Here is a 22867-nt window from a genome sequence, read left to right as displayed (position 1 = left end):
TGCTCTTTTTTTCCCTTCCTTGCAACGCAATGCGGATACTCAGTGTCTGAGCCACTAGCAAGACATGGTGGGTGGGGGTAGTGGGGGTAGTGGGGAGTGACGGGGAGGGGGGGGGGGGGGTGGCACAGAGAGGAGGAAGAGGAAAAAGGGAGGCGGAGGAGGTAAGCAAGTTCACATCCAGCCTCGTGCTTCAGGACGTCTGGGCGCGCTGTCATGATGTAGCCTGACGACAGGGAGCAGCAGCCTGCTGGGGGGGGGGGGCACGGCTCCAAGATGAACAAGAACACCTTCATCATATTAATATGATGACTAAAACATACTGCAGCAAGAACAAATGCTTATAAAAATACCTGCGAGCCGCGATGAAGGTGTTTTCAGGGCGTTTTACTTTCATGAGACAGCGAGAGCCAAAGACAAACAGGAAGGAGAGGAGACAGAGGGCAGACGAGGGGAGGGCGGAGGCTTAGAAAGCAGCGCTACCTTTCTGCCCCATGCAAGCGGTGAAATATGCGTCCCGAAGCCGGCGTCCCCTTTTCCTGGTATTCCCGTGACCAATCGCCTCGCAGGGTACCTTAGTGCCTTTGTGCACGGCGCCAAAACAAACGGCTATTGATAGCCGGCTCTATACCCCATTAGACTGCACCAAATAACAAATCAAAGAGCACTGCAGAGCAAGGTGGGGATATCGATGTCTGGATTAGCCGGCTCTCCAGAGCCAAACCTGATTAGCATTTCAGGCGTATTAGATTTAAAGTCAAGCAGAAACCGTTTCTGTGGCTCGTTTTTTTTTAACGTCATTCTAATTAGAGGCTAGAAGAAGAAATGTAGAATTATTTTAGTTCTGATAGTGGATGCGAGGTTTGTGGTGCATCTTGCTGAGACCTCTGTAAGTAAAATGAACATATTCAAAGGTGGGGGTGGGGGTGGGGGTAAGTGAGACACACCCCAAAAAGCTGCTTGACATGGAGTATATTGTTAAACATGCATTCTCTGTTCCGGGTCTTCATACGCACCACGTCAGAGGAGCTGGAGGAGGATGTGGAGACTTGGTGACGCCGCAGGGGAAGCTAGAAGGTTGTACAGTTATCTCCAGGCTGTTTATTATGCGAAACCATACAACCAACTACCTCACGCTGCAGCGCACCGGGGCAGGGGCAGGGGCAGGGGCAGCGCCGCCGTCGGCTCCTCTTCTTCTTCCTCTTGCATGCAGATCTCGTAGTGAATGTCTTCCGTCGCCTCCCGTCTTATTTAATTTATATATTTTCTAGTAGCTTTTGTCTGGTTGTAAAATTACAGGAAACGATCAGAATAAAAAAAGGTCTGTGGCCAAAGATTGAAGTCTGTCTGAGATTGGCTCGTGAAGGACTCTAACATTTCTGAGGACTTGTCTCCCTCTTGTGGGAAGACAAAGTATACAGACCCCCCCCCCCCCCCCTCACCCCCGACGCCCCCGCCAGAGGCCAAGGCTGAGATTCACTGTCTCTGAATACAAAGACATGCATTTAACCTGCAGTTACTCACTGTAGGCGTCTGCCTGACCTACTTCTGCGGAAGCTGCCCGAGTCTTCCTCGTCCTCAAAGACTCGATTCAGCGCTACAGAGCTCCCTATATTCTCATCCTGAGGTTAAAGATATATTATATACTCCTCTTCTGCTTCCATTCCCCTGAAGCGACGCTCGGCCCGTACTGAAGGCTGATATCTTCAGGTAGTCGATGGATCTTGATCTTTACTTGTGTGTTCTTTGACGTCTTATTATCAATGAATTTCTGTCTGATCAAGACAGACAACATTTCATTTGCTCTTATGTGAGGTGAGGAAAAGGCAAATCACCATCAAATGCTACGCCTGTGATTTGTGTGCTTTGCAAATGCAAACCTTGCTTCCTCTGACATGCTATCCCATAATGCTCCTTATCTCACGCCGTTATGTACCGCTCTGTCTCTAAATAGGTAAAAAAAAATACCGTCCGTGGATTTAAAAAGGCAAGACCGCCCTTCTGGGGGGGTAGATTACTGTTACCTAACAGATCAGCAGCTATATGAGCCACACGTCACTCCCCCCGGCTCTTAATATTAACAAGGGCAAAAAGCGTCTCGGCTGTGAACCACCCTGTCGAGTTCAGGAATGCTGCAGAGAGACCAGCAAATGATATTAAGTCACCTCGGGGGGGGGGATTCCTCCGACTGACCATAAACAGACCAAATATGAGCGAGTGCATAAAGGAACCGAAGGAAGGAAGAACGAATGCGAGTTAGCGGAAGTCGCTTACATTTCGTTTTGGCGTTTGCTGGCGTATTTCCTTCCCTTCGTGACGCATTAAACATAATGAGCTGATCTGTGTTTACTACATTGGGGGGGGGGCGCCGTGAAGCAATAGGATCTAATGGGTGCGTAAATAACGGGGCACACCCACACACTCGCCATCTCGCTGAGGTGGTCTCCTGCAAAAGCAGCAAATTGGCCGCTGTTGGCAGTCAACGGCTTTGTTTTGACGCGCCTCCTGTGCGCCTGAAGGACTCATTGATTACTTGATAGCTGCTGTTGCTAGGCCTCCTATTCAGCCCGGTCAATGCAGCAAGAACGCAACTTTGGAGTCGTGGAGGACTCGCAGACGAGGTGATTTTTCACTGGATGCTCTACGGGGTATTAATATAGCGTCGGTAAATGTACCTGGGTCTCCTTGGTGTTAAATATTCAACGTTAATCCCAATCAAATGAAAAACTAACTCTATATGAGCTACTCTAAAAAGGTACAGCCACAGCAAATGCTTGATGGACTTGTTTTTAATGGCCAGGTTCCAAAAGCGTTCTCTCCTCTCTCCCCCCCGCCTCCCGTTCACTTGCTTTATTTGGCTGTCCTCCGGCCTCTCTGTGTACTTTTATTTGCCCTTCATCATCAGCTCTATAATCTTTTACAACTTTTCTCCCTCAGACAATCTCTTTTTTCATAACCGCTAACTCCCCCCCTTGATCCCCTCGCTTCTGCTCCTCCCCTTTTAAAGCCTCTCCCACCGTCTCTTTCGCAGTCGGATCACGGACGAATGCGGCATGGTTGTGCCAATGCCAGCTTCTCTGCCAATATGCCCGGGTGCATTTGTGTGCCAGCGGGGGCGTGGTGGGAAGCCTCTGCACCAGCGGCTACTGTGGCGTTTAAGCCCCAATCCCGGCTGGTGTCGGGTCAGGTGAGGCTTTGTGAGGATTACAGCTCGGCCTCTTGAGAGGGTGAAAACAAATTAATCATTTTGAGCTAGAATATGAATGCAGGTACGCCTAAAATAACCAAAACATTTAGGAACCTGAAAATTGTTCTGCTTCGAGAGCATTACAACAATCCCCATAATATGCACCAAAGGTTTCGACGAGAGAATTTATTCATGGAGTGAAATGATGTCCCGGTAGAGAAATCTGGCAAAAGCAGGGCGGCCATGAAAAGAAGGATTACTGCTGCAAGAGAATAATGAGACATAGCAGCGATGGAACGCAGAACTAAACACATATATGCTTATGAAAACATGTCATTTAAAGTTGTTCGTGCAACTGGCAGGTTTTACATCAGCTGTTATGTAAACCTCTCAAATTAAATTTACTGGAAATCCAGTTTGTTAATTCAATCTAAACAGTTGTTATCACAGCCAGTAATGGCTAGGGGTGTATGGATTATTGTGCACATGATCGTCAGGAGTTAATCTTCCCCAGCGACAGCTGAGACAACACGAAGCAAAAACGTACTGCCAGACATTTTAGTAAATAAATATCCACAGATAATATTTTCCAAGACAAATAAAACATCAAGGCTGTGCTGTGATAGGCGATGAAGATACGGCTTCCGCGCTCCACCACTCGTTGGCATTGAGGAGTGACGTGCAAAGATATTGGCACCACCCAAGCAATGTAGGGGCAAAGAGGAGCGGAATCTGCCCAGTGACAGCAGACTGTTACCCAGCGCTCGGAACCGTCTGCATGTGCACGTTCAACAGGAACGGAGGACCGCTCCGTTTTAGAGCGAGGCACAGAGAATTTAGACGAACCGAACCGTGACTTGAAAGTATGGTTTCCCAATAAGTAGAACTCGATAAATGAAGTCATACCGGGGTAACCGTAAGATAAAATATAAGATAAAATACGAACGCCAAACAAGTAGAAAAATACACAAATGGAGGAGTAGCACGTCCGACTTCCCCGGAGGAGGCTGGGATCATTGCTTTCCAGGTTCCGCCTTTATCACAACGAGGCCAAACTGAATGTGACTCTATGGATCCAGGACCAGGACCCGGACCCGGACCCGGACCTGAGACCACCAGCGCTGCCAGGGCCACGATAGAAAACGACTGCATCTCGCCCGCCGTAAATTATTAGCTCTCTCAAGATAGGATGAGATTCTGTAGAGCAATTTCTTCTGATCCCCCTTTTTTCGTTCTTTTCGTACCATATTTACAAAGGCAGAAAACGTTACCATGGGAACACACTACCAGGCAACCTCAGTGGCTTGGCATGATGCCCAATGGTTGCTAGGGCACTGTTGTCAATGGCTATTGGGTATTGTCAGTCCGTGTGTGTGTGTGTGTGTGTGTGTGTGAGCTCATGTTCTGTGTGTGTAAGACAGGAGAAAGTGTGTGTTCACAAATCGTGCATGCAGCGTGTCTAAGTTTAAACCCATTTAAACAAAAAAATGTAATCGTTTTATTCATAATGAGGGTTTTTATATGCAGACAATATGTAATTACTTTCATGATATGTACTATTATCAATTGGTTTTCTTCTTCTGGATTGACTCTGTGGGAGACAAATGATGGCAAGCTGCTTTTTTGTGTGCAAATATACTCCACTTTTCTTGGTGGAATGCGTCTTTGTCAAGGCAAAAGAATAAAAAAAAGAGCGAGTAATCACAGAGGCTTCCTCGTGTGCATTTACGTTGAATAGAATCAATGATTTAGCCTCCTTTCAACAGGTTTGAACGTGCAACAGCTAACATTTAAAAAGTAAGCAATGTAACAATTTCCAAAACAAAATTGAGCTTTGTAAAAGCCGGGTCAGGGACTTATGGGTAATGCCGCAAACACCCTTTTTCATTTCAGGTAGATTCAAAGAGTCTTTGTCTGTACAAATGGAAAAATACAGATTTTGCCAAAGCGTTTACCTCACAACCGGGACGGAGCTGGAGGTTTTTCCAGTGGGGAGCCTCTGGAGTTGGCCGTGGCATTCCTGAAAAAAGAAGAGCATCGTGCAGATTATTAGCATTCCACGAGATAGGTAGGGGAACATCAACAAACATGACGCCGTGAAGTCGGAGAGAGAAAACAAATAAGGCTAACTAGTTCCACCAGGTCACACAGCCTCGTTCTCCTTTTTGCATCGCTACTACTGCACCACTAATAGTCCTTGACTCAACGATGAAAAAATAGATATGATTAAATCATAAAGGACCAATCCCTGATTAGAGATAAGCACTTGGCAGCACAAATGACTAGGTAGAAGAGCAGCTCGAAACCTTGTCCTCACAGAATGAAATGGATTCACAAAGCGGGCGATCATGGTGAGAATGAATACTGCGCCATCGACAAAGCATGAATGAGAAGATGGCACAAATATATACATAGAGTGGAGCCGGTGAAAGTCAATGTCGATGAATAATGCATTAATAACGGTGGAGAATACAACCCGGCATCGTAAATTAAACAGCAGCGAGCCAAACAAACGCAATAATCACGACACTTCAGAGCAATGAAGGATAACATGAGAAATGTACGGCTTCTGTGTCACGCGTGCTCATTAATTCACATGCGTGTTCCGATCTGCATGCACTAAGGGAGTGCCAGCATTGCCTGTGGTGCGTCTAATATTACACAGCCACTCCCCCCCCCCCCCCCTCGCCTCTCCTCCCTCCAGTCCTTTGAACCGAAGCCGCCGCTGGAGATGCCGTCTGACTGAGCGCAGCATGTCCTGGAAGGAGGTCAGAGGGCAGCGAAAACAGTCTGGTGTCATGGCAACTTGATGCCACCGACCAAAAATGTTGGCGTGGCTGATGGGGAGGGGGGGGGGGGGGGGGGGCTGCAGAGGTTTGTCAACCTGTCACAGCTTTCTGAAGACAGAGTTATCTCCTCAGATGCTATTTGTTATGATGCTCTACGGGTGACTTCAAAGCTGAAAGGTAAAAAGGCCTCATTCAGATGGATTTTAGGTCTGAGTAGCAGACACATAGAGGTGTGCAACATAGAACACAAGACCATTCAACAAACAAGCTTAGCCTGGCCGAAACACGATGAGAAGTGCTGCTGGGGCTAATGCGTACCTGCTAGAAGACTTTGTCACGTAGAAAATCACTGATCATTTCCTCATTGATTATAAAGAAGTGCGTGATTTTGACATCTGAAACTCCCATGTTCTGCTTTAAGGCAAACCCCTCCCCTTCTAATGTCGTACAAAGTCCCTTCATTCTCAAGGACTTTCAAGAAATGCCTTTATTTATTTATTTTGCTATCAAACTCAGTTTCTCTCGTTTGTTGTAGCAATAACTATGAATATAATTTAGAAATGCTTCTAAATGAACTGCAGCTGCTGCCGCCGGCCTCAGATCTCACTCATGAGGTGTTGGATCAATGTGGAATCCAGACTCCTTTTGTATGTCATTAGCTTGTCTGATGGTCGAGCTACGACCTCTCAGAAGCGCCGTGTTTGCAGCCTCTGAAATCGCTCAGGTGCAGGTGCGTCTTTCTGCAGCCTGAGCATGCATATTAACCACTTTAAGCATAACAGGTTTGTAAATGAGTGCTGTTAGCCTTTTCGCGTACGTCGATGTGTGTGAAGGTTGCAGGAGAAGTGCCTGCGCTGCCTGGATCCATGACGGTTGTGTGCGCATGGTGTGTGTCCTTGTGTTTGTTCAATGCGGCAGATCAATAGGAAACAAATGAATTCAGATCGATATTAAGCCAGGGAGTGAAGGAGTGGGGCGATGCACCACAGAGGAGGAGGAGGAGGAGGAGGAGGAGGAAGGGTGTCGGGGGGGTTGGAGGCATGATGTGTTACCAGCTCGGGGTCCAAACCTCAGCTTTGAGGTCACTGATGTTAAAATGGATGCTTGGGCCGAGTAGAGAGAAAGCACGAGGAGTGTTCCACTGGTTGATAACTTTATTTCACTAATGCTGCCTGAGTAATAATGACCTCGTCTTTCCTCCCGCCCAATCCGCTGTGCTGTTAATGCTAACTGCAACGTGGCTAGCGATGAACTGCGTCAACATCTTTCTCACTAATCTTTCGATCCTTTTACTCCTATTCTCCTACTTCTTTCCGTCATACCCGTTCTTTTATTCTGAACTCAAATTAAATCTGTTTATTCATTTGTCTCCAATCCAGCACGCCGCCAGAAAAGGCCTGAAATGATTAATCGATGATCCAGGTTGAAAAATATCCAGGTGACACCGATGAACCGCGTCTCAAGAAAGGTCCTCGATATATCTGTCGATGATATTCGTCTAGACGTTGACGCAGGAATCATCGGAGATTGAATCGAGTCTCATATTTCTACCGCTGAGATTAACAGAAATTGACAGATTGCACCACTATTTATGGCATTCATTTGTATAGATCAGATGCGTTTAAGATTCACACTCCAGGATTCACTGTATAATCTACACGTGAGATGTAGCACGCCACGGCAGTGATTTCCCCCTAGGCTGAAAAAATATTTGCGATTCTTTCGCGTTGGAATATCTTCTTGAAATTACAAACAAGCTCCGCTCGCTCGTCTTCGAGTATCTGCTCATCTCCCAGCAGATCAAAGCACGAACATCCATTTGGGAGCTGGAAATGAATGAGACTTTGAAGTAATTGTGGCTTCAACAGCCACAGGTGCTTGTGAACGGGCGCTCTTCACTCGTCAGCTCAAGGTTCCTGGACTCTTGGTATGGATTTCAATGACAAACGCCTCGCTTATGTTTGAGCGCAGGTTCTCCCGCGTGTCGGAGAAAATGCAGAATAAATGATCGTGCTCGCTTGTTTAAGTGCGTACTCTCAGCGGCAGGTTCCACGCCATTCAAGGCCTGAGCTGAAAGAGCCACGATGGGGACTGACCGTCTCTAAGATTTTTACCCTGTAACCTAGAAACCAATTAGTTGGTGATGGATTTGTTTGAGTTGTCATAGAGACGTCTGGTTCATATATAATCTGGATTTATGTGGTCGTTTTGTGTGTCACGCCGCTACCCAACCGACACCCAGCCAGGTTTTAGATCATACTTCATACTGTCTTTCGATACTTCTCTCTGTAGTGCAGAATTGCAACTGTCTGATCATATTAATCATCCTAAATTACATATTGTGTAGCACCTGAGATGAGAAAAAGAAACCCGATGAGAACCATTGCAGAAAAGAGCTGTGGTTCTGTTCAGACTAGAGAGCGTCTGAAGCAGCACCTCAACTGGATCACTGTCACTCAATCCACACTCGTTGAACTCACGCAACCATTTTCACCTTTAGCAATTTCAGACCATCAGTAAGGTTGAGAGACAGTCGCCATGGATACAAAAGAGGCAAAAAAAAAAAAAAAAAAAATGACACGCCAGAGGGAATAATTCTGCAGTTGAAATAGTGAGACTAAATCCAGAAATCAGAAGTAGGGGGGATTTCATTGTTCAGTAATTTTTGGGATCAATCTTTTAAATATTTGGTTTACTCAGGATGAGAAACTGATCTTATTCTTTTAGGTAATCTAGATGTGGAGTTACTCTATTCAATTCGTTTCTATTGCTTTTTGGACTGAAGTGATAGACAGAACACGAACTGGCAGAGACGGCAACAGAGAGACAGACAGACAGAGAGGGAGACAGGCAGACAGACAGACTCCGAGATACCTTCGGCAGCGATGTAGAACATCAACTTCAGCCAGACAGTCTGCAAAAAAAGCATGGAGAAGCAAACGCTGACATGTCTCTCAGCCTTTTCCCTCTCTCTCCTCTTTAATCTGACAGTCTCTCTCTCTCTCTCTCTCTCTCTCTCTCTCTCTGTCCCCCCGAGCTGAGTTCTGCATGTTCCATCCCCGCCTCTCTCCATCTCCCTGCTTCTAATGTGTTTTGGCGTGCGTTACCCACGGGTGCTTGCACGCTTCTGCCGCCATCCTAGAGCAGGGTCACGGGGGTATCTGATGTGGCGCAATGCTGTCTGTGACATCATCAGTCACTGCTATTACTCACGTCTCACCTCCCTTCACTGTCTCAAACTGCCAGGGCTTTAGGTGCTTGGTGGCGGGCTGCGCGCGCACACGCACACACACACACACACACACACACACACTTATGCAACAGATAAAATGTAATTTGAGAAGTTCAGGCTCACTGAAATGATTTCAGCACGCACAACATAATGATCCGTCACTGGCGTTTTAGCAGCTTCTGTGGAATTAAACTCTTCACTTTTAATTTAGTTTAGTTTTAACTGAAATGGATGACAGGCATAACTTTGAAGTTAATCAATTCAGTTCAATACGTTCATTAAAATGTTTGGAAAAACTGGTAACAAAATCACATTCAGATATAGCATCACTTCATTGGTGGAGGTAATTAGCGCTTAAAATATGTTTGTATTTGAGCTGCATCTACTGCTAATCTCTCCACTTTTTTAAGTTGCTCAATTAAATAATAAAGACAATCATATTCCAATTCTATTCGGCTCAAATTGATGCTTTCGAATGTGTTGCTGCATCACAGAACAATGGTAGGCATGCAATGTAATCAACATAAACAACATAAGCACTCACATGATGTGAGTACACATCATTGTTTAGTCTCAAGATCCAATTTGCTACTAAAATAGTTTCTGCTTATATTAGCCGGCACCGACTTTATGTTGCTCATATTGATTAGCGAGTTTTTAGACACAAATGTTGACATTTCTGCTGTTACATTTTGCATAGTTGTTTATTCATTATATTTATTATTCAAATTGAATCCTAAAACAGTATTGAGAAGATATTAGAATTTTCTTTGGGGTGGGGGGGTCTGGTGTTTGTAATGTAAGCCTGCGAGTCCAGTCACCATCCTGCAATAAATTATTTAGAAAATAAAAACATATTTGAAATAACTACAAATTGCGACAATTTAAAGTTATATGACGCAAAAATAAAAAATATGCATCACACCAGTGGTTAAAAGAACAATTTGAATTTTTTGTACCTGCATTTTGTGCCACTGTCTTTTTCATAAATGGTCTATATTGTATAGCTAAATTACTTTTTTACAGGTCAACACTAATATGTTTTTAAAAGTTAAAATTCAAACATAAATTGTAGCTTTTTTTCTTCAGAGAAAAGCATTAATAATTCTATCTGAAATACGAGACTTTCACTTCACGACGGGGGGGATTTTCAAAGTAACAGGGAGAGGATCTGGCCTCATTTTGGCAGTGTAAGGAAAAAGAGGCCTAAAAAAACCAACCCTTCATTAATCATACTCACATCATCCAGAACTGTCAGTCTGTGAAATGTAAATTATATTTATTTGGACCAAAAGAGGAAGGAAACCCAGAAAAATGGTCCAGCAGGCGATAATAAAGAGGAGAAATGCTTTCATTCGGTGACATCGTGTGTAAATCACCACATCGACCATCAGCAGAAACACTGTTCTGTTCCTGAGGGTCCGTCTGGCACCCAAAGCAAGCCTCTGCAAAACGCTCAACAGATCGTGTGTAAACCCCCGGCTCGTGTGTGGGTCGGACTTAAATTATACATCACCGACACATGTATACAGCACTCCATTAGCAACCGGCGTGCCGCTGTTATGATTGAGGCCGTTTGCTTATTGTTAAGGATGAATTTAATGACTTTAAAGATATTTCAGCAACCCTACAGTGGAGAGAAATGAGTATTGAATGAGATTGTAAATGGGCAGTGAACCTAGTCTAGTGAAGCCTTGGAAGAAAATGTGCTAAATGATGATCGTGTTCCCCCGAAGGCTTCGCCAAAGCGGACAGACAAAGAGCTGAACTAGCAGCAGCGGCAGCTGAGACGGACTCCGAGGAATCCTGCCTCTCTGAGCGCTATCAGGCTTCAAGGACGGATCCAGAGATTGTGTAGAATCTGGATCACAGCCACGCTGCCACTGATAAAAGCAGCGCGTTTGTTGCCTTTTTAACAAACAATCGGACAAATAGGACGCTGCGTAAAGAGTAGTTGTTGTGTGATGTACTAGGTTGAAATAAATCACAAAGACCTGCTCAATCTCTCTGCCCCAGATAATATTTAACATCCTCTCTTAAACGTTCAGACATAGTCGGACATTTTTAAGACGCACTTACAGGCATACAGACAGAGGATGTATATTTGAGACTTTTTTGCCTCACTGTCTGGCACCCCCCCGCCCCCCTATGTCTTCTTGAAAGCACCTGCAGCACTGAACTCAATGTGCCACAGAAAAAGACAGACAAGGAACGACAGACTCGAGAAAAAGAATAAAAGGAATAGGAGAGTGAAGGATTGAAGAGAATGCATAAACCAGAGGATAAAATAAAGACTGCGTAAAGATATGTACCAACAAAAGCAGACAAAGAGCGAGGAGGAAGAACAAAGAAGGATATGAAGAGGAGAAAGGAGGACAGACTTGGAGTCAGACAGAGGGAGAGAGAGAGAGAGAGAGTGAGAGAGGCAGGCAGAATTAGAAAAAGACGGAGCAGGCAATGAGACGGAGACACAGGGCGGCAGTGTGCGTGCTAAAAAGGGTGGCAGACTCCTGTCGGTGCAGCGACCTCGTCACACGGGACTGAGGAATTCTCCCTGGCGACCCCAGCACATTCCTCCGCTCCTCAGCTGTTAACCCGTGGCACGCCGCCGTACTGTACCGCAGCGCTGCGACCGCCTCCTCTGTCACCCAGCCGTGGAAGAGCAGCCGAATAAATACACAGTTTAAAACGCATGTGCGATGCGTCACTGTAAATGTTTTGTCCCTGTGAGGATAAGGATTCAAAGAACTACACGATGAAAAGCTGCGTTAATGTTTGCCGCCGTTGACGGGATGCTGCGGATGCATCCGGAAGCCGAACAGACGACCTGCTTTATATTTACGAATCGCGTTCTGACAGTAAAAGCAAACGGCTTCAAATCTCTGAGCAAACACCTACATATCAGGTAAAGGATGCCTGCAGAGAGAGAGAGCATGTGTGTGTGTGTGTGTGTGCGTGTGTGTGTGTGGCCCTGCAAAAACATATTGTGAAAATATCAGGGCAAGAAGGGCCCTATTGTGTCGCAGAGGCAGAAAGTAGCTCTTATTCTCCCGCTGCTGGACCGGGGGCATTGGGGTGACACCAGCACAAAGACAAAAATGTAATGTGAGACATCTCTAAAGCTAGCTTCAAGGCTACACAACAGGACACTCTTTATGCCCAATCTCTCTCACTTCTCGACATCTGATCATCGGGACATGACCAACAAATGACCTTTCCACTCGTCCACAGCGGTGGACAAACCGGACTCAGAGAGGCAAACGAAATATTGTCCGCTTGCTTACTTTCACAAAGGCCCACAGTTAGCACATATCTGTGAGGTTAATCACAACAGAATGACTCAGGGAAGAGTAATTCAATTATTCTGATGGTGCATCGACGTTTCGATCGGGCAACAGACTAAAATGGCTGACCCAAGTGTTCCTGACTGCTGAGTGCCATTAAGCAAAAGCCTATTCAGTAAAGCAATACATAGACTCAACCTTACAGGAGTAAATGTTAAATTAGTGCATTATTGGATGAACTAGAAAAGAATTGCTTACCTGATAAAATAATTTCATTTGTCTCGGAGCATCACTCTGAAAAACAGACAAACACTGAATTCATTTGCATAATTGTAATTTGTGAATCGTGAAACATGGTTTATTTAATGTGATTTATCAACTCATTGTGAATTACCAGCCACTTATTTTAATTTAATGCACATTTACGCCTTCTGCAACCACGCGACTCCTTCAATCAAACGAGTGTCAGGACATACATTTCATTTAACGCGTTCCACCGTACGTCTATTTGATTTAACTCCTTCGCACCGCTAGGCTGCTACGCAGACACTCGTCCATTTGTCGGTTTCCAGCTGGGAGGATAAAAACCCAGTAGTACGACCCGAAACCTGCTGCACACAATGGCAGCTTGCAGGGGAATTTCTGAGGTCTGCTTGATCCATTAACGTACGCTGCGGTTGGATCATGGCATCAATTATGAATGAGAAACACGCGAGATTCACGGAGAGCTGGAGGAGAATGGTGGGCCATGGCACAGGACTGTAGTATTTTGAACATTGTGTGATACTACGAATATTACGCTTTAAATGCACGCTCATTAAAAAAAACCTAACTATTAGAGAAGCTGTTGAATTCAATTAGAGATCTCTATCTTTACCGGGATGGATTTTGCTAATGAATGTGCCATTCGGGCACCTTTCCTATTAAAAAGACGAGGTGATTCTATCACTTTAGATACTGCAGTATCTTTACGTAGGCCTCTTCCTCTTCCTCTTTAAGGCCCCGAGTGTGCCGACCCCGCCAGTGAGTTCATATCATAAGCAGACCCATATAGCCCTTGATCACAACCCCGCTGAGCCGCCGCCTCGGTTACGTAAGATTACATAACACCAGGTCTGTCTTAGTAATATTTCATAACCTGGGGGTCCCACTTCACTGGCAATATCGTCGAATCCCCCCAGGAGTGGAATCAAAGGCGCTGGGTAGGTTTGAAAATGTAAAAAAAAGTCAAAGATCCAAAGGAATAAAATCAGATTGGCAGCTCTGCGGGGATTACGTTCCTCAAACCTTCTTCTTTTGTCTCTGGCTGATTACTACAAGCATGAATTGATGTTTTCATACACGAATAAATGATTTTTCACTTCACTTTATTGAGAGCTACAGTAGAGGTCAGGGAAAGGTCGAGCCTGGGACGCTACTAGACAAAAGCTTCCTCCCCCCCTTGGCTTATCACAGAATGCAGCGATGCTGCTCACTCATAAATGTCATATCATTGTGTTTTGATCAAATCAAATTTGATTTAATTTGCCGCACATTATCACAGAATTAAACCAGTAACTGCCATTTGACAGCCTCGGCTATCCAATTATAGCTTTTTCCCCCTCTCATGTCTATAGTTAGTACATTCAATGATATCCGCCCCGTCCGTTTCATCCAGTTAACTTCATTCACAGACACACAAAAATGTACGAAACTAGCAACAACTATTCAGGATGATTCATTTTTAAGTAAAACACACACACCGATAAAAAACTGCTGTTGATCACGCACAATCTGCGATAACGATAATAGAGATAAGAAACGTGGTAAAGGATTTGGGCAGATTACCGGCAGTTACGTAAATAAAAAAATCTAAGCAGACAGATATATAACACAGGACAGGAAAAAGGGCAGGAGAAGGAGATACCAGGAGACATCTGCCACTGATACAGCGACGGGGACACGTATAAAGAGAAGGAAAGAAATCCTGCCGTACATTTACGACCAACAGGACTGCACAATAATCCCCCCCCCAAAATACGACACTTTAAAGTTAGAATCTACGCATGAGTACGCAGACGTGAACATTCGCCACTGGTAACTCTTAATCACACCCCGACATACTAGCGCACACACACACACACACACACACACACCACCAATACAGTAGAAACACGCACAAACGCACACATCCTGCTTGTCTCTGACACACGGGCCCCTAACACCGAGTTCACTCCTTCATCCCTCATCCAAATGAGGGCAGAGGTAATCTTTCAAGGAGAGGCAGTGATAACCCACGATAAAGAGCTGAGGGAGGGAAGAGGGAAAGATGGAGAAAGGGAGAGAGAGGTAGGGAACACGTTTTTCAAATGAGAGAGAGAAAAAAAGAAGAGTTGAAAATGGAAGTGAAGGGAAAGGTGGGGAGGAGAACGGCTTAAAGAAAAACGGCAAGGCAGGGAGGATGTATTGGAAAGGACGTGCAGACCGTATACTCACGGATGAATGACTGGAGGAGTGACGGAAAATCTAAATCAAAGGTGATCAGAAAGAACGAGTCGTAGTTTGGAAAGAAGTCCGGTTTCTCCTCATTCTGGAGTTCCGTTTGCTCTCCCGTTTCCCGCTTCTTACCCGTTCCTATCCAGCTGTCCCTCCTTCCTGAGTCGTCCCCCTTCTTCTCTCCTTTCCTCCTACACTTTCTCCTACCTCTCTATTTCCCACTCTCGCTTTCTTCCGCAGACCATGCTCTACATTTTCCCCCGTACTCTCTGCCCCTGTTCCCTTCATCTGCCCGTTCATCTGACACGCTTCCTTTTCTTCAACCCTAAGCTCCAGCTTCAGAATTCATATGAGAATTACGAAAACGGTTTCCCGAGCAGAAGTTCAGTTCTGTCTCGGGAAGGAAAAAGAGTAGAAAAAGTGTTTGTGGCGTTCGGCGTGAAGCAGGACAATCCACGGCCTGCATTTTTCAGGGGCGCCACGCATGGTAGAAGCGAAGCGTCTACGGGATGGCGACTCCTCGTATTAGGGAACAACCATAGGCAGAAACTAGCGCGCAAAAGAGAAAGAAGAAGAAGAAAGAAAAAAAACAAACCCGTTGCGTTCAGCCTCCAGTGAAAGTGGATCATAAGCGGCGCTCGTGAGAGGAAGGACATCGGGGTGTGTGAAGAGGAGGGAGGGGAGAGAAAGGAGAGCCAGCGAGGAGAGGGAGGAGAGAGAGGGGCACTGGGGGGGTTCATGGAGAAATATCAAAGAGGGAGGGATAGAGGAGGAGTGTGTCGTTGCAGAGAGGAAAGAGGAGGTGGCAGGAGTAGGCGTATAGAAAAACAAATTCCCTTTACGCTCACAGTATTTCAATCTTGAGCTTTTCTTTTTTGTGCCTCTGTTCTGAGGCGAACGCCTCCTCTTTCTGTGGGGAGAAAATAGAGAGGGAGAAAGAGGAAAAGAACAAACTACTGTGTGCTTTGTCTCTCACCCCTGCCGTTCCTTTTCCTGGTTTCCTTTCTGCTCTCGCTCGCCCCTATTCAACCTATTTTCTGCATGTGCACTTGAACTCTAAATCCTGTCTGCTTCCCCCTCCCCTCTCTCTCTCTCTCTCTCTCTCTCTCACTGGGCATCTGTTTCTTTCTCCCTCTCTCTCTCTCTCTGTTGGGCAGAGGCTTGAAATAGAGCTAGCTGTCAGGAGTGAGAGAGAGAGAGAGCAGGAGGGAAAGGAGAACGTGAGGGGGACAAAAAAGGGGAGAGAGATGTTGAGGGGGAGGGGAAGAAGCTTAGACAGGCAGACAGAGAGTACAGGGCTGCTCTCTGAGCGTGTGTGTGTGTGTGTGTGTGTGTGTGTGTGTGGGTGTATTACTCATGTTGTGGGTCATAAATATATTTACACAGGCATACTGCAGGGACAAAACACAACAATCCTTAATTAATATTGTTATAAGGGTTAGTGACACGCATGTACAGTAGTCCCCAAAACCGTGTGTTCGTGTGCGTGTGCGTGTGTGTGTGTGTGTGTGTGTGTGTGCGTGTGTGTGTGTGTGTGTGTGTGTGCGTGTGTGTGTGTGTGTGTGCAGCGCCCCTGAGTGTGAACATGTAACTCTGCTGTGTCTACCTTGGCTTTACATGCAGTGCTTCACACTCTAATCTGCATAAGATGCTCGTCTACAAAATGGAAAACAACGTTGACATTAAGGACATAAAACGGCAACGCTATGGAGACCATATACAAGATAATTAGTACTGCAAGAAATGATCATTCCTTCCTTTAATTACTAATTTACAATGTCTGCCAGTATGTCTTTTTGTTTGTTTGTTAGTTAGCAGGATAACGGAAAAATAAATCTGAAGATGTTCTAATTTAGATCCCCTTAAATTTTGAGAGTGATCCGGATACCCGTTCGGATACAACAAAAATAAACAAATATCCAGATTTTCCTATGTACTTATAATAACCAGGAAAAAATATTACATTTTAACATTGAAAACATTATTTACATATAAAAAAATCAGTTGAAAATAAATATCTAGACAGGTATGGAGAAAAAGACAGAAAGCAGTTCATGAGAAGTCAAGAGAAAAATTGGTACCCTTGACTAACACACTTTCTCTGCGTGCTGTCTTTAGGCAGGAATGGAATTGGAGTTGCATCAGTTAAGTGCAGATAACTGTCGCTGCATACTTTGTATACTACGTGTACTTTGTTTGCCAAGGGCAGAAATCAATTGGCAAACAGGCCGAGTCACTCACTGCCCTTAATCTATAAATGAGGCATATTATATATAAATGTACAACAAATATACGTTTTAAGTAAGTTTTATCTTACTTTATTTTTTATTATTATTAGCTTCGCTAAGTCTGCATTGATTATACTCTGTCCATGCGAGAAATGGGACGGTGACGTGAAACCGGCGCCACAACACCGCCCTCTGCTGGAAAGCAAGAGGAACAGCATCACAAGCCACATATTCACGGTGACGATTCTCATTATAACAAGGTAATAACACAGATTTAACACCCAAGATGAGGCGTCACGCGATTAAAATGGGTATGCGGAAATGTATTACCGTTTATGCAGGTATTACCTTCGTTAAAGAGTTCACTGACGCAGGCAGGAACTTGCGAGCTGCCTGCCGACGAAGTTAATTCAGACTACGGCATCAGAGCAGCCTCCTCCTCCTCCTCCTCCTCCTCATCCTCAGCATCTTCGCTCGAACTGTTCGCAGCATTGAGGCTAACCGGGGACCGCTAATCTCAAATCTTATGAAGTAAGATATCTAACACTCTTGGATAATATTAGAGTTATATTTATATTTATGTATATTACTTGGTTTAAGCTAGCTAGGAGCTTGCTAACGTTAGCAAAACAAAAACGTGCTCCTACAGCTGCGGAATTTTGCCTCTGAATGACATGATGTGCTTTTTATTTTTATATATTTATATATATAAAATGTTAAACTCATATTAATCTCCAAATGTACCTCTTAGATGCCCGGTGTCACCGTGAAAGACGTCAACCAGCAGGAGTTCGTCAGGGCTCTGTCGGCTTTCCTTAAAAAGTAAGTCCCGTTATTAAAGGTGAAAACTAGCATGACTGGCAGATAGCCGTCACGCGCGCGCTGATTGTTTACGGCAGGTCACGAGGGGCAAAATACGCTTGACCTCGATGACGTGCAGCAATATCTGGAATCTCCTAGCATGAGGTTTCAAAATAACTTTATATATACTAGCAAGATGAAAATATTTGATTTGACTCGCTATGAAATTAAATGTTAATTTTCCTTACAGCTTTCTTTACTTTAATGTGTGATCGTTGGAACCAAACTAAGTATCTTCAGCTGATCACTATTTCTCATGGCGAGATACATTAATTAAACTGTACTCATTAATGTACTAGAATATTTGCATTTTAAGGATGTCATCCACTTTGAAATATATCCATCGATAAGATCGTCCCGTTAGGAGCCTGTTTTTACGGACTACACGAGTACTGTAAGCATTTGCCTGACTATCTTTTAAAGTAAGTATTGTTGTGGTGTTTACTTTATTGATCATACACAGATGAGTGAAGCAGTTCACCATCACAAATACACAAACAGGTGTTGTAGTATTGATAATGTTTCAGTATATATACGATATTGATCATACAAGTCATTTCCAATTAAATATAAATACAGAAGTCACACCTGAGTATCTTGGGTTTGCACACGGCCATGTGAAAAGACTAAAGAAGTGTGATGACAAATTACGGTGCTTCAGTTCATCCCATCGTAACCAAGCGCTGATATATATATATATATATACACAGATACACCTGTCCAGGATGTAGCTCGCCTCTTATGTCAGCTGAAAGGAAAGTAAAATCTACAATTAGTGAGGTGACCCACACCCACCAGAAGTATTATAGGACAACCCACGCATCACGGGTGCTGACTGACACACAGGGAGGCCGGTTGGCTCCGCCCAAACACGCTTGCGTAGCGTGTTAAATAAATCCCATGACATTCGTCACATCGACTGTCACCTGATGTTTCAGGTCTGGCAAACTGAAAGTCCCCGAATGGGTTGACACCGTGAAGCTTGCCAGGCATAAAGAGCTGGCTCCCTGTGATGACAACTGGTTTTACACCAGAGCAGGTTGGTTCACGCCGGAGGTGTTTCCCACACATGATCCCTGTGGGATAGCTTCATTAATCTGCAATGAAAATATTTACACGTTAAAGCCTCAGCTAAGTGAAATTAAATGATTTAAAACAGCCCTTTTGTGTCAGCGATGATGAAGGAGTCCAGTGAATACCTTTATACGCTATACTGTGGCTGCGCAACGGCTGGAATGTTTGATTTGGGTGAATAAGTCGAGAGTATTTGATAGGATTAAACAAACGTTGCAAACATACATTGTGTACCCTGTGCACGTCGCGCCAGCGTCCACGGCTCGTCACCTGTACCTGCGAGGAGGAGTTGGCGTAGGATCCATGATCAAGGTCTACGGAGGGCGTCAAAGGAACGGCGTGCGCCCCGCCCACTTCAGCGTGGGCTCCAGGAACGTAGCGAGAAAGGTCCTCCAGGCCCTGGAAGGCCTCAAGATGGTGGAGAAAGACCCAAACGGGTGAGGCAGCAGCGCTGCGTACGAGGAGGTTGTGATGATTTTGGTATCTAAATGATGTTATTTTAACGTTGTGCTCACAGTGGGCGGAGACTCACCTCTCAGGGCCAAAGAGATCTGGACAGGATTGCTGGTCAGGTGGGTTGTTTGTGTTTGAACCACACAGCAGCATATATAGCACCCCTGCACAAGCATTGTCCAGGTTGCCATTTAAATGAAAGTGTGCACATCACACCTTTCATATTAGATCACATGCGTCCCTCTGTGATGTAGCTACATAACTCTGTCTCATCCTCCAGGTTGCCTCAGCAAACAAGAAGCAGCGAAGTTTACAAAGCGCCATCTGAGGAATGCATGTTTTAAAAAACAGCAAAGAGCCGTGCTGCTTATTTACTCACGTTTACGTTCATCCCACATCACTGCAGCGGCCGCGGCGCAAAAGGCCTTTCATCGGGTTGCGTGCATAGCAGCACAGCGAGTATACAAGGCAGACATAAATGGATGGATTCACCTTTGTTTTCTGTTTCCCTGAGAGCACGGCGCGAGCGAGCAAAGAGCCTTTAGTTAGCTGTGAAACTCAACGTAGGAAAACAACAAATGTGAAGAATGCTAACGCACATTTTTTATTATTTCATACAATTCTTTGTCTTAACAGTTGCTTGCTGAATATTATGCCTGAATGTTTATTTAAATTACTGGCAACAATCGAAATAAATTCGGAGCAATGAGGATGGGCGTCCGGGTGACTGTGTGCTCAGTTGCTTCCCATGACGGTGCTGATCCAGCTGCTGTAGCGACACACTCGAACGTAAACGCTGGGGCGTTGCGCCATGGCGCAGTCGTAACCCCAGGACACGACTCCCTGCAGCTGACCGTTGCACACCAGGGGCCCCCCGGAGTCTCCCTGCAAACACAGCCGTGAGGAGGAAGTGGTCACGCTGATCACATCCAGCTATGAACGCTGTTGGCTGGTATTTGCTGCACGAAGCTGAACTGCTGTGTGGGCCTTGAATAGAAACCACCTACCGCAGTGCTACCAGATCATCTGTCTAATCTTAAAGCCTCATTAAATATTCATTTAGGGGCGTAAAATAATAACAACAATGAAACAGGAGACGTTCAGAAGCCCGACTTGTCTCTTGCAATGCTGTTGCATCATCATCACCATCCTGCAGTGATACAGATTTAACCGCCTGTCTCTGTTTTAATGAAAGGCTATCAGAGTCAGTATTTGCATAATTTGCACGCAAGGTGAAAAACACGTGCGTTGCACAAACTCTCCCTGCTTCCGGAGGAGATTCACACTCATCCCACCCCTCTGTGTTCACTGTGGTTCAGTCCAACTCACTTGGCAGCTGCTGGCACCTCCAGCCATGAATCCGGCACAAACCATGTTGTCGGTGAAGTAAGTGACGTAGGCGTACCGACAGAGCCAGTCGTCGATGATGGGCTGCCTCAGGCACTGCAGTCTGTCAGGATAGCTGCCTGTTGGAGCATGAGAGGGTCTCACCTAGCGCGTTAGCTTTAAGGTGGACATAACTCATTCATTTGTTAATTATTAATTAACACAAAATTAAAACTAAATGTTTCTCCTGAAAAGTTGGCGCAATTTATTTTTCGCATTTTAAAATTCATTTAAATAAAAAAAAATAATCTCTAAAGTCACAGTCCACCTCCCGAACGACGGCTTTTATTTCCTGTATTTATTGAGAATGGCTTACTGCCATTGGCGGAGGTGTTGCCCCACCCCGTCACGAGGCAGTCCTCATTGGCCACAGGGCAGCGAGAGGGCAGGGCCACGGGCTGGACGTAGCCATTCAGCGTGGCGGGGCTGCGCAGTTTGATCAGCATGACGTCATTGTCCATGCTGAAGCTGTTGAACTGATGGTGCCGGATGAGTTTGGATGCGGAGATCCACTGCTCGGTGCCTTCAGCAGCAGCGAGGTCGTGCTCCCCAAGACGCACCTGCACCGCTCCGCTGGAGGAGTGAACGTTGACGTGGTTGAATTTCTGCATGTCGGCTAACTAGCTGCACATATAGTTAAGAGTAACTATTACCTAGTCAGGTTGCAGCTGCAAAGTTGAGCAATGATCCGTTTGCTGCATTTAAAATTACATTTAACTACTAAAATATTTTTTTTGGGATGCCCCAATATGCCTTTTGAGATTCTGCATTTATGTCATGCAGATAAATGTGTTTCTTTTTATGCAATCAAACCAAAGTAATGGATTTGCAATTTAAAAAAAATATTTGCAAACAAGACCATTATTATCTATCAACATCATTATTTTTGGTTGCAAATCGATTTTGTGTTTGATTGCATAAAGAGAAACAAATTTCTCTCCATAGAAGGAAAGCTTAATTAAAATGGGAAGGATTCGACTGGCATCTCATTAAAAATCTTATACTTGCATGTGACGAGGTGTGAACACAGAAGACGTGGGAAAACTGTAAATATCACACTCAAATTCTCAAGATTAAGCCAAAAGAAATATGAGATCACAGTCAAAATTCTAAGAATAATAGCTATCCAAATGGAGTCCTGGCTTCTGGCTGGTTGTAAGGGAAGTCTTGACCTTGTGTACTTACGACCTGAAGCAGTGAGCAGCGGAGAGCACCCACTGGCTGGAGATGAGGGATCCACCGCAGAAGTGGTACCCAGCATTCAGGGACACCTGGTAGGGAACAGAATGCATGGGGCACTCGTACCCTCCGACGACCTTATGGTCCTCAGCTGCGGCACCTGAAACAGAACTATAATGGGACAAATGGAAAACAAGGAATACCTGGAATGCAATAGAAACCTGCTTACACGCTGCTCCAAGCAAAACCAGGAATAGCAGAGCCTCCATGGCGACTTTCCTGTGAATGACAAGAGAACATCCCCGCTGATGGTCTTTATATTTACCTTGTGCCTTTACAGATCCAGGTTTCTCAAGGTCAGGAGGATGAAACGCAAAACCTCATCCTGGGAAAGAGCCATATGTCTGCAGGCGACAGCAGAACTTTGTGTTTCCAGGAGCATGTGAGGTTAACGACAGTTATATAAACAGCGATTGTGTTTTTTTTGTCCTTAAATAAAATGTGGACATGCTTGACGGCAGTAAACACAGGGCTGCAGGAACATTCCAGATGTTTCTCACAAATCTACAGAAAACCGATAAGGAGTTTCCAGAACATTGCGTGTCCCGACAGAACCAGAGAAATCTCAGGAACACAAGATGTTTAAAGTTTTATGCTTCACCGTATTGCAGTGAAATGACGAGATAGAAATGGCTTAAAAAGGTCACAGAAAAGAAAAGTAA

General features: G+C 45.0%; 2 protein-coding genes across 5 annotated transcripts; one reads left to right on the top strand and one right to left on the bottom strand.

Annotated features, from left to right (window-relative positions):
• The first annotated feature begins 17943 nt into the window (after positions 1-17943).
• On the top strand, positions 17944-19908 carry LOC137903114 (small ribosomal subunit protein eS19). Its single transcript, XM_068747246.1, has 5 exons — positions 17944-18014; positions 18992-19092; positions 19381-19564; positions 19645-19699; positions 19861-19908. Exons 1-5 carry the CDS (start codon positions 17944-17946, stop codon positions 19906-19908), a joined length of 459 nt encoding a protein of 152 aa, XP_068603347.1.
• Positions 19909-20165: 257 nt separating this feature from the next.
• On the bottom strand, positions 20166-22414 carry LOC137903113 (trypsin-like). Of its 4 annotated transcripts, none has more exons than XM_068747244.1 (5): positions 22367-22414; positions 22155-22291; positions 21283-21539; positions 20910-21046; positions 20166-20465 (listed from the first exon to the last, which is right to left on the bottom strand). In XM_068747244.1, the coding sequence occupies exons 1-5, from the start codon at positions 22412-22414 to the stop codon at positions 20316-20318; spliced, it is 729 nt and encodes a 242-aa protein (XP_068603345.1). In that variant the 3' UTR covers positions 20166-20315. The 4 variants fall into 4 exon arrangements, with proteins under 4 accessions (XP_068603345.1, XP_068603342.1, XP_068603344.1 ...); XM_068747241.1 differs by having other exon boundaries at positions 22155-22305; positions 22375-22414; XM_068747243.1 differs by having other exon boundaries at positions 21286-21539; positions 22155-22305; positions 22375-22414.
• Between the last annotated feature and the right edge of the window lie 453 nt (positions 22415-22867).

The sequence above is a fragment of the Brachionichthys hirsutus genome, chromosome 13, assembly GCF_040956055.1.
Source record: "Brachionichthys hirsutus isolate HB-005 chromosome 13, CSIRO-AGI_Bhir_v1, whole genome shotgun sequence".
In the NCBI taxonomy this organism is placed as follows: Eukaryota; Metazoa; Chordata; class Actinopteri; order Lophiiformes; family Brachionichthyidae; genus Brachionichthys; species Brachionichthys hirsutus.
The sequence above is the reverse complement of the archived record's forward strand: the minus strand, read 5'-3'. Positions and strand labels throughout refer to the sequence as shown.